This window comes from Pristis pectinata, chromosome 4 (assembly GCF_009764475.1).
Source record: "Pristis pectinata isolate sPriPec2 chromosome 4, sPriPec2.1.pri, whole genome shotgun sequence".
Taxonomy (NCBI): domain Eukaryota; kingdom Metazoa; phylum Chordata; class Chondrichthyes; order Rhinopristiformes; family Pristidae; genus Pristis; species Pristis pectinata.
This window is the reverse complement of record NC_067408.1, coordinates 119,686,348-119,701,610: the sequence shown is the minus strand read 5'-3', so window position 1 is coordinate 119,701,610 and position 15,263 is coordinate 119,686,348. Positions and strand designations below refer to the sequence as shown.

Sequence of the window (15,263 nt, the reverse complement as noted above, 5' to 3'; positions counted from 1 at the left end):
GAGGGTGGGGGAGGGTGGGACCGGGGAGCTGGGGCAGGGGGGTGGGGGGGTGGAGCTGGGACAGGCAGGGGCGGGGGGGTGGGGGTAGGGCAGGGGGTTGGGGTCGGGGAGGGTGGGACCAGGGAGCTGGGGCGGGGGCAGGGGCGGGGAGCTGGGGCACCCTCCTGAGGTGAGGCTCCAACAGAATGAATGCAATGTGTGGAGGTAGTTCTGACAAACCCAGAGGTGGCGGTGACACCATCACACAGTCACAGAGCTGTGCAGCACAGAGACAGCCTTTCTGCCCAACTCGTCCATACTGACCCATCATACAGTGTGGGAAATGTTAATCCACCCTGTCCACAGACACCACGGGGTGGGGGGGGCGGGGGCAGCAACACCCAGCCCAACGATATAACCTTTGGCCCCACCTGTGAATGACCTTGGTGTATGACCTTTGAACCTAACTTTGCCTGACTCAGGTATCTGATCTTTGAACCACCTATGACTGACCCAGGTGTGTGACCTTAGAACCCACCTGTGACTGACACAGGTGTCGACCTTTGAACCCACCCATGACTGACCCATGTGTCTGACCTTTGAACCCACCTGTGACTGACCCAGGTGCCTGACCTGAGAACCCACCTGTGACTGACCCAGGTGCCTGACCTGTGAACCCACCTGTGACTGACCCAGGTGTTGGACTCGGATGCCGTCTCTGTGTAGTTTTCAGGCAGAAGCCCCCTGCACCCTGTGCGGTGTGAGGTGCCAAAGACCCAGCCCTGACTCACACCAGCCTGCTCGGTGGGATGCAGGAAGATGTAGTCGCCAGAATCAAGCTTCAACTCATCCTCATTCTGGGGGCTGTATGGGTAAAGTGCTTGTAGAACCTGCGAATGACATGGTTACATCCGGTTAGTGCCTGGCATTAGATGTTACAGTTAACCTTCAAACCCGTAAGAAAGTCATCTGAATGATGGGGGAGGGAGGGGCAAGAGAAGATGTCAATCCTTCTGGCATGTTCTTCCTTCAGGGAGACCCTCACTCACGTGAAATTGTTCCATACCCTCCCCCCTCGCTGGTTCTAGAACCATAGAACATTACAGCATAGAAAACAGGCCATTCAGCCCTTCTAGTCTGTGCCGAAACTTTATTCTGCTAGTCCCATTTACCTGCACCCAGTTCATAACCCTCCAGACCTCTCCCATCCATGTATCTATCCAATTTATTTTTAAAACTCAAGAGTGAGCCCGCATTTACCACATCAGATGGCAACCCGTTCCATACTCCCACCACTCTGAGTGAAGAAGTTCCCCCTTATGTTCCCCCTAAACCTTTCCCCTTTCACTCTAAAGCCATGTCCTCTCGTATTTATCTCACCTAATCTAGGTGGAAAGAGCCTACTCGCATTTACTGTCTATTCCCCTCATAATTTTGTAAACCTCTATCAAATCTCCCCTCATTTTTCTGCGCTCCAAGGAATAAAGTCCTAACCTGTTCAATCTTTCCCTGTAATTCAACTCCTGACACCCGGCAACATTCTAGTAAATCTCCTCTGCACTCTTTCAATCTTACTGATATCCTTCCTATAGTTAGGGAGATATTCTTCTCTCTAAATTATCCTTGGAGCTCGATCAAGGAAGAATGGTTCGGAAGTTATCCTTCTCTCATAACTTTGTTCAACAGAAATCTGTAACCTCAGGGTTAAAGCTAACAACTGACCCAGCAACTTCCACAGACCTGTCTGCATCTCTCCAGACATCAGTCCTGATTTTGGGACCAGATTCCTATCCTAAACCTCCCGAGCAGCAGAACAAAAACTGGAGGTGCTGGAAATCTGAAACAAAACAAAGCTGCAGAAACATTCATCAGGTCAGGCAGCAGCTGCAGAGAGAGAAATCACAGCATTTAGGTCACTGATCTGTATTTCCCTGTGTGGTGGTGAAGGAGCATTGACCCAAGACACTATCTCTGCTTCTCTTTCCACAGATGCTGCCTGACCTGCTGAGTCTTTCTGTATTTTCTGTTTTTATTGTACAGTAACAGGTTCTCTCCACCTGCCCATCAATTCCCTTAACATCTCGAGCTCTTCAATCAACTCATCCCCATCCACAAGCTCAAAGAAATACAGCCTAGATTTATGTAATCTCTCCTCATAATTTATCCATTGCAGTCTGGGTATGCCTCTGGTAAATCTGACCCATATTACCTCCATGGCCAATTCATCTTTCCTCAGGAGTAGAACCACTGACTGTAGGGCAGCTCTGGTCTCACCACAACTGTGTGTCGGTGGGGCATAACTTCTGCACCTTTGGGCTTCAGTCTTCCTGATAAAGAGGCAAGCATTCTGACAGCCACTTTTACTTTTTATATCTGCCATGACATTTTTGTTAGTTTAATCATATTTTGAGGCCTTCTATTTCTCCAACATTTCTTGCCTTTCTCACTTAGGAGGTGATAGAACATAGAACAGTACAGCACTGGACAGGCCATTCAGCCCACCATGTTGTGCTGACCTTGATACATCGATAACGTATTCTATCCTTCCTACGTATGAGGTTGTTGACCTCAGATCTTCATCCACTGAAATCCATTCACCACTGTTTTGCCTCGTTTTGTAAGTTGATGTTTCTACCTAGACTGCTAACAATGCTGCCATCAGCAAACTTGCATTTAGTATTTTCGATCTTGTCCTCAGTGAAAGGCTGTGGTCCGAACACAAACTCTCACAGGACACTGTTAATCCTGCCCCTTATCCCTACTTCCTGTTTTCTGCCACAGGGCAATCACCAAACCAGGTCAACAATTCCCTCCAATCCCGCAAACTTCCAACACAAGTAAAGTTTCTGATGAGGGAGTTTGTCAAATGTCTCTGGTGTCCAAAAAATAACATCGACATTCCTCTATTCGTGACTTCAGCCACTTCCGAAACAGTCCATGTGTCCGGATGATCAGACAGCAAGTGGGAAGCGGAGGAGGGGAGGGAGGGAGACACGGAGCAGGAGTGTGGCTGGTGGTCCTTCCAATGTTCCTCCTCACCCCAGGGTTCAGTGTCCTACCGTATCATGGGCCCACACCGGTACAGCCGGGGTCGGACCGGGACAGCCGGGGTTGGACCGGGACAGCCGGGGTCTGGACCCAGGCCAAGTGCAGGAGACCGGATGGGTGGAGCGGGGGAACGTGTTCCCTTCAGTGGGGGGAGGACAAGGGGCAGAGCCAACAGTTGTGGTGGGGGGGGGGGTGGTGGTCAGGACGGGTTGGTTGGTTCAGATGAGGGGCAGGAGGGGGTGGGACCAGGGGGTGAGGGGTGGGGACTGGGCACAGGGGTGAGACTGTTGGGGGAGGAGAGCAGGTCTGGGAGAGGCTGGTGATCCCGCTGACAGCCTCCTTCGTCCCGGGACTGGTCATTGCACCGTCAGCAGGGGGCCACAGTCTGTCCCCACCCCCCCCCCCCACAGACCTGTTTACCTGTCCCCCACAACCCCCCCCCCCAACACCCCGGGACCTGTCCCCACCCCCAGCCCCCACCCCAGGACCTGTCCCCACTCCCAGCCCCCACCCCAGGACATCCCCCCCACCCCCAGGGAGGTACCTGGTAGTGCACGAAGCGCATGTCCCGGGAGTACAGGCCGACTGTCCACTGGCAGCTGACCCCCAGACCGATGGCCCGAGCTCTGGCCTCCAGCTCCCGCTGGTGCTCAGGGAGGAAGCGGTGGGAGAGGGTGAGGTGCAGGGGGTTGCTGCTGACCTCCACCTGGCAGTCTGTGTGGAGAGAGGGAGAGTGTGGTCAGTGATGGGACGCGGCAGGTCGGACAGAGATCAGCACAAAGAGGGAGAACCATCGGTCCCAGTAATTCCGTCAGGGATGGGTACCTGGGGTTGTCGGCCGAGGATCTATCAGGACGTGTTTACTGGGGGCACGTCTGGAGGTCGATGGTTAACAGGCAGGAGAGAAAGTTTGGGGGCAAAGAGGGGGCACAAAATATCGTCAATCCCTGGTGGGTAGGAGTAAGGAAGATCCCACTACTTTGACTGTTAAGGGCAGAGGTGTAACCTGGGAAAGAGGGGGCCATTGGGAACCAGAATGGAGAAGGTGGGCAAGTTCACATCTGGCCTCGCTGAGAAGGACATTGAAGAGCTCACAGAGCAGGGCGGTGAAACTCTCCATCAAAACACAAACCACTGGAGGCACTCAGAGCAGCATCTGTGGAGGCAAAGAAATGGCTGACATCTCGGGTCCAGACTCTGCTTCAGGACAGGAGCTTTAAAGGACCTTCCTCCACAAATGCTGCTCCACTGGCTGAGTTCCTCCAGCAGATTCTGGCATCTGCCGTCTCTCGTGTCTCCGAATTCTGGATCAAGTTATGATTAAAGAGGGCTTAAAGGTGGATAAATCGCTCAGGTCTGATGAGATTTATCCCAGGCTGCTATGGGAGACAAGGTTGGAGATTGCTGGGGCCCTAACAGAAATGTAAACCTTTGCAGGCCACAGGTGAGGTACCAGGTGACTAGGGGATGACTGTGGAACTTTAGTTCAAGGGCAGCAGGAACAACTGGTAATTACACGCCAGTGAGTCTGATCTCTGTTCTGAGAGACAAGATTAATCCACAGGTAGGGATTGATCAAAGATACTCAGCGCTATTTTGTACAGGGGAGGATCCTGGCTGACTGGTTGAATTTCTCGAAGGGATAACAAAGTGTATTGATAAGGGCCTGCAGTAGGTGTGGTTTACAGACACTTCAGTAAGGCCTTTGACAAGGTCCCACAGGGAGACTGGTCCAAAATGTGGATGGATTCCTCCTCCTGCCTCCATGCGATCCAAGGCAAGGTGGCAAACTGGATCCAACATTGGCTCAGTGATAGGAGGGAGCATGATGGTGAAGGGTTTTTTATGATTGGAAGTCTGTGACCTGTAGTGTAGTGCAGGGATTGGTGTGGGAACCTCTACTGTTCCATACACTAATGACTGGGATTTGGAAGCTGTACAGGTGGGGAACAGGACTGGGAGAGTGAAAGAGTGATAGTGGTTGTGAATTCTATTGTGGGGTGGGTGGATTGGGGGGGGGTGTGGTCTGGTGGACTTTTCTGTGGCCACAACACAGACTCTGGGATGGTGTGTTCCTCTCTGATGCTGGCGTCAAGGACGTCTCAGAGTGGCTGCAGAACATTCTGAAAGGGGAGGGCAAGCAGCTAGAGGTTGTGGTACTTGTAGGTACCAGTGACAGCAGTAGGAGAAGGGATGAGGTCCTGCAACTAGAGTTTAGGGAGCTAGGTCACCATATGAAGAGCAGGACCTCAAAGGTTGTAATCTCTGGATTGCTGCTGGTGCCACGGGCTGGTGAGTGTAGGAACAGAGGATGGGTCAGGTGAAGGTGTGGCTGAAGGGATGGTGCAGGGGATGGGCTTTAGGTTCCTGGATCACTGGGACTGTTTCTGGGGAAGGTGGGACCTGTACAAGAGGGACAGGTTGCACCTTAACCAGAGAGGGACCACATTCCCTGTGGGGAGGTTTGCTGGTGCTGTTGGGGAAGGTTTAAGCTGAGTTGGCAGGGGACTGGGGCTTAAAATGGACCTTCAGATGGCAAGGTCCAGTCACCTTGAGGAGAAAAAGTTCGTAAGTCCAGCAGGCAGAGCAGGTGGGTAAATGCACGTCAGGGGAAGACAAAGCTAAATGGCATCTATTTTTAAAGTAGATGAATTCAGAGGTTTAATGAACAGGAGGATCTATGATACCGTTGTTGTCACTGAGACATGGTGGAAGGACGGGCGGGACTGGGAACTCAGTGTCCCAGGGAGTAGACTTTTCAGGTGAGACGTTTATGGCTAACACGAGGGGGCATAATTTTAAGGTGACTGGAGGAAGGTAGAGGGGGGATGTCAGGGGTAAGTTTTTTTTTTACACAGAGTGGTGGGTGTGTGGAACGCACTGCCGGCAGAGGTTGTGGGGTAGATCCATTAGGGACATTTAAAAGACTCTTAGATAGCCACATGAATGATAGAAAAATGGAGGGTTATGTGGGAGGGAAGGGTTAGATAGATCTTACAGCAGGATAAAATGTCAGCACAACATTGTGGGCCGAAAGTCCTGTACTGTGCTGTAATGTTCTATGTTCTAAGACACAGAGAGAGAAGTAAGAGGGGAGGGATCCAAAAGAGGAATATAAAATTAGGAAGGGTACAGACAGGTTAGAAAGTGGGAAACCTTTCCCTAAGACCAGGGTAAGAGGTTTAGAGGAGATCAGAGGAGGGATCATCACGGGGAGGCTGGCTGGAACCTAGAACACACTGCCTTAGTACACAGACTCCCACAACATCAGGAGTATCGGGGTGAGCACAGAGGTGGTGGGGAGGAGCTGGAGCTGTGGAATCACACGGCAGTGAAACATTCCCTGGACCTGGAACCACTGGCTGCCTGCCCAAGTCACTCAGCTGATGCCCAGTGATTGTGGCGTACACAGTGTGTGACCAGGGAGGGTGTGAGGGACCCATACCTGCCAGTTTGGCTGCTGCCTCACGGAACGCCAGGGCAAACTGCTTGATGACGTCGGCACTTGCGTCGTCCAGGAAGAACCCAATGTAGCGGGAGCTTGTGTGAAGTGTCAGGGAGAGGCAGGAGGGGAATCCATCCACAAACCTGTCTCCGGTCTTCTTCAGAGCTTCGTACAACCTCTCCAATTTACTGTCTTCACACTGCAGTGAGAGACACCAGTCACTGGCGCACAAAGCGGTAATACCACCGGGGGCCATTCAGCCCGTCAGGTGCCTCCTAAGTCCAGGGAAGAGCGATTGAACCAATCCCACTCTCTCCTTCCCTAGACTCCAAACCTTCTCCCTTCAGACACTTGTCCAGCTCGCTGTCGAACACTGACTCTGCCCCAACTCCCACTCCTGGCCAACGGTTCCAGATGTTCTCATATTCTGCCCATCAGCTTCATCCAGGTTCTGACCACGGACCTTCAGCTCCAAGGTTAGCCTGGTCTCTCGTTCCCCTCACCCGCTGCACGGCTCCACCTGCCCCTCACCCACTGCACAGCTGCATGTCCCCCTCACCACCTCACCCGCTGCACGGCTGCACCTGCCCCTCACCCACTGCACGGCTGCACCTGCCCCTCACCCGCTGAACTTACATTTTTACAGCACGGCATTTGTTTTGATTTGGCCTCTGGTTCTCAGCCCCTGCACTGCTGCAACAGTTGTCTCAAACCCAGACTGGAATTCTGCGACCAGGGGTTGGTGCTGTTTGAGAAATATATAAATGTGGCTGGTGGGATTGTTAAGTTTGCAGATGCACTGTTGGAGTTATGGAGAGGAAGCTTGTCTAAGGACGCAGAGGGACAGAAGTCGGTGGAAAGTGGGCAGAGCAGTGGCAGATGGAGTTCAATGCAGACAAGTGTGAGGTGATGCATTTTGGGAGGTCAGACACTGCAGGACAGAGAGAGTGAATGGAGGGACCTCAGACATGGTGACGTACGAGGGACGGGGGACGGGGGGGTGCAAGTCTACAGCCCCTAGGAAGCGGTGACACAGGTGGACAGGGCAGTGAAGGAGGCATTCAGCGTGCTCAGTCTCAGAGGCCAAGGACTGAATGTAGAGCACGGTGCAGTTGTACCAAACATTGGTTCGCCCACACTTGGAGTACTGTGAACAATTGTGGTCACCACGCTACAGGAAGGATGTGGTAGTGTTACACGGAGCGCAGAGACATTCACCAGGATGTTACAAGTAATCTGCTGGAGGAACTCAGCGGGTTGAGCAGCATGACAGCCCTGATGCAGGGTTTCAACCCGAAACGTCGACAATTCCACTCCACCCGCTGAGTTTCTCCAGCAGATTGTGTGTTGCTCCAGATTCCAGCATCCGTGTCTTCATCAGGACATTACCTGGGCTGGAAGGATGTGGTTGTGAGGAGAGGTTGGACAGGCTGTTTGTTCTCACTGGGGTGTCAGAGGCTGAGGGGTGACCTTAGAACATAGAACACTACAGCACAGTGTTATACCAACATTTTATCCTGCTCTATGATCTAACTCTTCCCTCCCACACCGCCCCCCACCATTTCTCTATCATTCATGTGTCTATCTAAGAGTCACCCAAATGTCCCTAATGTATCAGCCCCCACAACCTCTGCAGGCAGTGCGTTCCACACACCCACCACTCTCTGTGTAAAAAGACTTACCCCTGACATCCCCCTTATACCTTCCTCCAGTCACCTTAAAATTATGTCCCCTCGTGTTAGCCATTGTTGCCCTGGGAAAAAGTCTCTGACTGTCCACTCGATCTATGCCTCTTATCATCTTGTACACCTCTATCAAGTCCCCTCTCATCCTCCTTCTCTCCAAAGAGAAAAGCCCCAGCTCACTCAACCCATCCTCATAAGACAAGCTCTCCAATCCAGGCAGCACCTTATAAAGGGTTGTAATGTTATGAGGGACATAGATAGGGTAGGTTGTCACAGTCTCTTTCCAAGGGTGGGTGAGTCTAGAACTAGAGGGCACAGGTTTAAGGTGAGAGTTGATAAATTTAAAGATGCAAGTTCTTCACACAGAGGGTGGTGGGTATATGAAACGAGCTGCCAGAGGAAGTGGTAGAGGTGGGTACAATTACATTTAAAAGACATTTGGACAGGTACGTGGCTAGGAAAGGTTTAGAGGGATATGGGCCAGATGCAGGCAAATGGGACTAGCTCAGGTAGACAACTTGGTCAGCATGGACGAGTTGGGCCGAAGGGCCTGTTTTGTGCTGTATAACTATGACACTACAACAGTGGAGGAGGTGCCCACCCAAGCTCCTCACTCTATCCCTGACCCACAGGTTCTACAAGGACAAGAGACTCAGGTTCCCTGTTCAGATGGGCCTTACTGTGAAGAAGTGGCAGAGACTGATGTGTGGGAAGAGCTCGTGGGCACGGTTCCTGCCACACTGCTTCTGGCTCTCAGCCCAGAACACCAGCAGCTGGTCCCAGAGCGGGGCTGACGGACATAGATACAGCACGTACTCCTGTGGAATGGGATCATCGCGCGTCGGGTCATTCCCATGGGCCCGTATCCTGTCGGAGAAATGGTTGTCGTTAGTCTACACCAGGCAAAACTTCGGTGGGCCAAAGAACCATAGTAACTCGTACGATGGGCTGAATAGCCGTGGCAACTGGGGAAGGACAGGAAGGTGTGGTGGGAGGTGGGAGTCAGTCTGGGAGAGGGGTTTGGGGGGAGTGCAAGAATGTTGTGTTGATGTTAGGATCGTGGTCCTGATGAATGGCACACCAGACGATGGGCTGAATGGCCTGCCCTTGCTGTTGTCCTGACCTTGTGCACCTGTCTTCAGTTGCTGAGGCACAGAACAGCTCCACCATGGTGGAGACCATGCTGCCCCTGATCACAGAGAGCAGTGGGTCTGCCTGTGTCTGCCAGGCAGGGTGGGTCCAGGGTGGTCACTGACAGGGGGGTCACCGACAGGGGGAGAGACCCAGGTAGCTGGGGCCGAGTCCTGGGAACTGTGGATACAGAGGGAGGTGCAGCTGACAGGGATAAAACCAGGAGAGGTCGCGGCCGTGTGGGTGCGGAGACCGGCTGCAGAAGGTTAGGTCAGTGCCCGGGTCACAGGTCGAGGTGAGAGGTCCCCAGTGTTTGCAGAGACCCTCAGTATCTCCATCAGCCCCAGGACGGCTGGGAAACAGGAATAACCCACACACCATGTTGGATAGCATGAGCACAGCAGGCTGAATGGCCTCCTTCTGGGGAACGGTGAGGAGGTTCCAGCTGCCTCTGTACCAGGATTGTAGAGGGACTCTGGGGGCACCCGGGGGTGTTTGATGAGGTTCTGGGGGGCTCTGGGATGGTTTCTGGAGGGGGGGGGGCTCGGGTGGTTTCAGGGGGCTCTGGGCTGGTTCGGGGGGGGGGGGGATGTTTGGGATGGTTCGGGGGGATTGTTTGGGACTTTCAGGGGGCTCCGGGGTGGTTTTGGGGGAGACTGTGGGACAGTTCAGCGGGGACTGCAGCTGTTTGATGTGGGAACTCGTGGACCTTGCTGCGGTCCACGATGGCCACATCTGCAGTAAGTGCTTGAGGCTGGAGGAACTTCGGCTCAGAGTCGATGAGCTGGAGTCGCAGCTACAAACACTGCGCAGCATAAGGGAGGGAGAGAGTTATGTAGACACGGTCCATCAGGAGGCAGTCACCCCCCTTAGAGCAGGTACATCTGAGGTTCAGGATGCAGATAGAATGGTGACTGTCAGGGGAGGGAAGAGGAAGAAGTCAGGCAGGCAGACAGAGCAGGGAACCCCGGAGGCTGTTCCCCTCAGTAACAGGTTTTCTGCCTTGGAGGCTGTTGAGGGGGATGACCTGCAGGGGCCTAGCTGCAGTTACCAGGCCTCTGGCACTGGGACTGGTACTGCTGCTCAGAAGGGAAGGGTGGGAAAGAGACATGCGGTAGTGATAGGGGACTCGATAGTCAGGGAAACAGACAGGAGGTTCTGTGGCAGTGAGCATGAATCCCGGATGGTATGTTGCCTCCCAGGTGCCAGGGACCGGGATGTCACTGATTGGGTCCACAGGATTCTTGAGCGGGAGGGAGAGCAGCCAGAAGTTGTGGTCCATGTTGGCACCAACGACATAGGTAGGAAGGGGGATGAGGTCTTGAAGAGTGAGTTCAGGGAGCTAGGCAGAAGACTGAAGAACAGGACCTCAAGGGTAGCAATCTCGGGATTGCTGCCAGTGCCACACGATAGTGAAGGCAGGAACAGGATGAGGTGGCAGATAAATGCGTGGCTGAGAAGCTGGTGCAGGAGGGAGGGTTTTAGATTTCTGGATCATTGGGATCTCTTCTCGGGAAGGTGGGACCTGTACAGAGAGGACGGGTTACACCCGAACCAGAAGGGGGCCAATATCCTTGTGGCGAGATTTGCTAGGGTGGTTCGGGAGGGTTTAAACTAGTTTGTGAGGGGGAAGGGAACCGGAGGAGTAGGTCAGAGGAAGAAGGGGATGGGGAAAAGTTAGATCAAACAGGTAGAGAGGCTTTGGAGAAGGAGAAGCAGAATACAGGCTATAAAAGTAGTAAGGTAGATGGACTGAAGTGTGTTTACTTAAATGCAAGAAGTGTCAGGAATAAGGGGGATGAACTGAGGGCTTGGATAAGTATGGGGGACTATGATATTGTGGCTATTACTGAGACATGGCTGACGTCAGGAGAGGAGTGGATATTGAATATTCCTGGTTTTCGGTGTTTTAAGAGGGATGGGGGGGGAGAAGAGGAGGAGGGGTGGCGATACTGGTCAGGGACACTGTTACGGCTGTGGAAAAGATGGATGTTGTAGAAGGATCATCTCTAGAGTCCGTATGGGTGGAGTTAAGTAAGAAGAAAGGAGCAGTTACTCTACTAGGAGTATTCTATAGGCCTCCCGGTAGCAGTAGAGATATAGAGGAGCAGATTGGCAGGCAGTGTTTGGAGAGAAGCAAAAATAACAGGGTTGTTATAATGGGAGACTTCAACTTCCCGAATATAGACTGGAACCTGCTTAGTGCCAAAGGTTTAGATGGGACGGAATTTGTTAAATGTGTCCAGGAGGGATTCCTGACGCAGTATGTTGACAGGCCGACTAGAGGGAATGCCATGCTAGATCTAGTTTTAGGAAATGAACCGGGACAGGTGAAGGATCTATTGGTGGGTGAGCATTTGGGGGACAGTGACCATTGCTCCATAACCTTTAAAATTGTCATGGACAGGGACAGGTGCATAGAGGACAAGAGGATTTTTAATTGGGGAAGGGCGAACTATGAGGCTATAAGGAGAGAACTTGGGAGTGTAAATTGGGATGTCCTTTTTGAAGGAAAATGTACCATGGAGATGTGGTCGATGTTCAGGGGTCGTATGCAGGATGTTAGGGATAAATATGTCCCGGTGAGGCAGAGAAGGAATGGCAGAGTGAAGGAACCGTGGGTGACGAGAGAGGTGGAATGACTTGTTAGAGAGAAGAAGGTAGTGTACATGAGGTATAAGCAGCAAGGTTCAGACAGGGCCCGTGAGGAATATAGAGTAGCGAGGAAGGAACTTAAGAAAGGGCTGAGGAGAGCTAGAAGGGGACATGAAAAGGCATTGGCTAGTAGGGTTAAGGAAAACCCCAAGGCCTTTTTCAAGTACGTGAAGGGTAGGAAGATGGCTAGGGTAAAGGTAGGTCCGATTAAGGACAAAGGTGGAAGAATTTGCCTGGAGGTGGCGGAAGTGGGAGAAGTTCTCAATGAGTACTTCTCTTCGGTATTCACCAGGGAGAGGGGTCTTGATGATGCGGAAGGGAGTGCTGGTAGGGGTAATGTTCTCGAGGTTGTAGATATCAAGAGAGAGGATGTGTTGAAGTTGTTAAATAATATCAAGACAGATAAATCTCCGGGTCCTGACGGGATTTTCCCCAGGCTGCTTCAAGAGGCTAGGGAGGAGATTGTTGAACCGCTGGTAAGGATCTTTGAGTCCTCGTTGTCCACGGGGATGGTGCCGGAGGATTGGAGGGTTGCGAATGTGGTCCCCTTATTCAAAAAAGGTAATAGGGATAGTCCAGGGAATTACAGACCGGTGAGCCTTACGTCTATGGTGGGTAAGCTGTTAGAAAGGATTCTAAGGGATAGGATTTATGAACACCTGGAGAATCATGGACTGATTAGGGACAGCCAGCATGGCTTTGTGAAGGGAAGATCTTGCCTCACAAGCCTGATAGAGTTCTTTGAGGAGGTGACGAGGAAGATTGATGAGGGTAGTGCGGTGGATGTGGTTTACATGGATTTTAGTAAGGCGTTTGATAAGGGTCCTCATTCTAGGCTTCAGAAGGTCAGAGGCCAAGGGATCCAAGGAAGCTTGGCTGTGTGGATTAGGAATTGGCTTGCCTGTAGAAAGCAGAGGGTTGTGGTGGAAGGAGTGCCCTCGGATTGGAGGGCAGTGACTAGTGGTGTCCCGCAGGGATCGGTTCTGGGACCTCTACTTTTTGTGCTATTTATAGATGACTTAGATGAGGGGGTGGAGGGCTGGGTTAGTAAGTTTGCGGACGACACTAAGATCGGTGGTGTTGTGGGTAGTGTGGAGGGCTGTCGGAGCTTACAGAGGGATATTGATAGGATGCAGAGCTGGGCTGACAAGTGGCAGATGGAGTTCAATCCGGAGAAGTGTGAGGTGGTACACTTTGGAAGGACAAACTCCAGGACAGAGTACTGGGTAAATGGCAAGTTACTTGGCAGTGTAGAGGAGCAGAGGGATCTGGGGGTTCATATTCACAGTTCATTGAAAGTTGCCTCACAGGTGGATAAAGCAGTTAAGAAGGCCTGTGGGATGTTGGCTTTCATAAGTCGCGGGATTGAGTTTAAGAGCCGAGAGGTGATGATGCAGCTTTACAAAACTCTAGTTAGGCCACACTTAGAGTACCGTGTTCAGTTCTGGTCGCCTCATCATAGGAAGGATGTGGAGGCGTTGGAGAGGGTGCAGAGGAGATTTACCAGGATGCTGCCTGGATTAGAGCGTATGGAATATGAGAAGAGGCTTAAGGTGCTAGGGCTTTATTCACTGGAAAGGAGGAGGTTGAGAGGAGACATGATAGAGGTATATAAAATATTGAGAGGAATAGATAGAGTAGACAGTCAGCGCCTCCTTCCCAGGGCACCAATGCTCAAGACGAGAGGGCATGGCTTTAAGGTTATGGGTGGGAGGTTCAGGGGAGATGTCAGGGGGAGGTTTTTCACCCAGAGAGTGGTTGGTGCATGGAATGCACTCCCTGGGGTGGTGGTGGAGGTGGATACATTAGACAGGTTCAAGAGTTTGTTGGATAGGCGCATGGAGGAATGTGAGATAGAGGGATATGCAGGAGGAAAGGGTTAGATAGTGTGAGGGTGGTTTGATGCACGGCACAACATGGTGGGCTGAAGGGCCTGTTTTTGCTGTATGGTTCTATGGTTCTATGGACTCTGGGAGGGTCTTTGGGAGGGGTTGGGTGGGGGGGGGGGGTAGGTGGTTGTTTGGGACTGTTTGGTGGGGGGAGTGTAGGCTGGTGAACCCTGAGTGTGGGCCAGAAATGATCAGCAGTAGGGAATTGGTGCAGGTGTGATAACAGGCGGAGAGCGTGGGGGATATCGTCAGAGACAGGCAGCAAAACCACCACCACCGCACCGGGGCACGAGGCACACACATCTGTCTGTTGTTTACTGACAGGAAACCAGCCCTACAGCCAGCAGTCTGCAGGAGAGGTGACAGGTGAACCAGTGGCTGCTAAACAATGTGTCTGTCAGAACTCAGCCCGGTCCCTGACATCCCCCTCCCTCCCTCCCTCCCTCCATCCCTACCCTCTACCCCCCACCCCTCCCCCCCCCCCTCCCTCCCTCCCCCACCCCTCCCCCTCCGTACTTGCAGTGACACGGTGAGCCCAGCACCCGTGTGGGTCACTGGCTCTCTGCTGGACCCACGCTGGCTTCAGTAACGGCAGCACAAACACACCCGGGCCCGCTTCATCACCAACATTACCCACCCATCACTTCACAAACACTCTTCTCTGTTTTGTGCCCCATATGGAACTGTCTGTGTTCCCCCTCACACACTTCACGCCCTCCCACCCACCAGAGGATGTGGGGATAGTGCAGGAAAGAGGCCCGAGGTAGAACGTGGAACACTACAGCATAGTACAGGCCCTTCGGCCCACAACGTTGTGCCGACATTTTATCCTGCTCTAAGATCTATCTAACCCTTCCCTCCCACATAGCCCCCCATTTTTCTATCATTCATGCGTCTATCTTAGAATCTCTTAAATGTCCCTAATGTATCTGCCCCCACAACCTCTGCAGGCAGTGCGTTCCACGCACCCACCACTCTCTGTGTAAAAAAACTTACCCCTGACATCCCCCTTATACCTTCCTCCAATCACCTTAAAATTATGTCCCCTCATGTTATCCATTGTCACCCTGGGAAAACGTCTCTGACTGTCCACTCGATCTATGCCTCTTATCATCTTGTGCATCTCTATCAAATCACCTCTCATCCTCCTTCTCTCCAAGATCAGGGAGATCAGCGTGGGGCTGACTGATGGGTTCTGCTCCTATTACCAATCGTGTCAGGCTTATTCACTTGTGAGTATTTGTACCTGTGACTCACTCAGTCCCCACATTCTGCCTCTGTTAGTGTCATAAAAGCAGTAGAATTTCTGCAAATTGGCTGGCACCATCACCAGCAGTGAGCTGGTGACCCGTCACCGGGTGTGTGGCTGTGACCCGTCACCAGGAGTGAGCCTGTAATCTACCCCATGAGGTCCCAGCATGACGTGCCATG

The 15,263-nt window shown here is 52.4% G+C and overlaps 1 protein-coding gene across 1 annotated transcript in view; it reads right to left on the bottom strand.

The window, feature by feature from the left end:
• LOC127569700 (ubiquitin-associated and SH3 domain-containing protein A-like) overlaps positions 1 to 15,263 on the bottom strand; it is a 31,623-nt gene that overhangs the window by 12,051 nt on the left and 4,309 nt on the right. Inside the window, exons 3-6 of the mRNA XM_052014501.1 lie at positions 8,838 to 9,024; positions 6,473 to 6,671; positions 3,572 to 3,741; positions 661 to 869 (exon numbers count right to left, since the gene is read on the bottom strand). Coding sequence (XP_051870461.1) covers positions 661 to 869; positions 3,572 to 3,741; positions 6,473 to 6,671; positions 8,838 to 9,024 — 765 coding nt within the window. The remainder of the gene's footprint in view (positions 1 to 660; positions 870 to 3,571; positions 3,742 to 6,472; positions 6,672 to 8,837; positions 9,025 to 15,263) is intronic.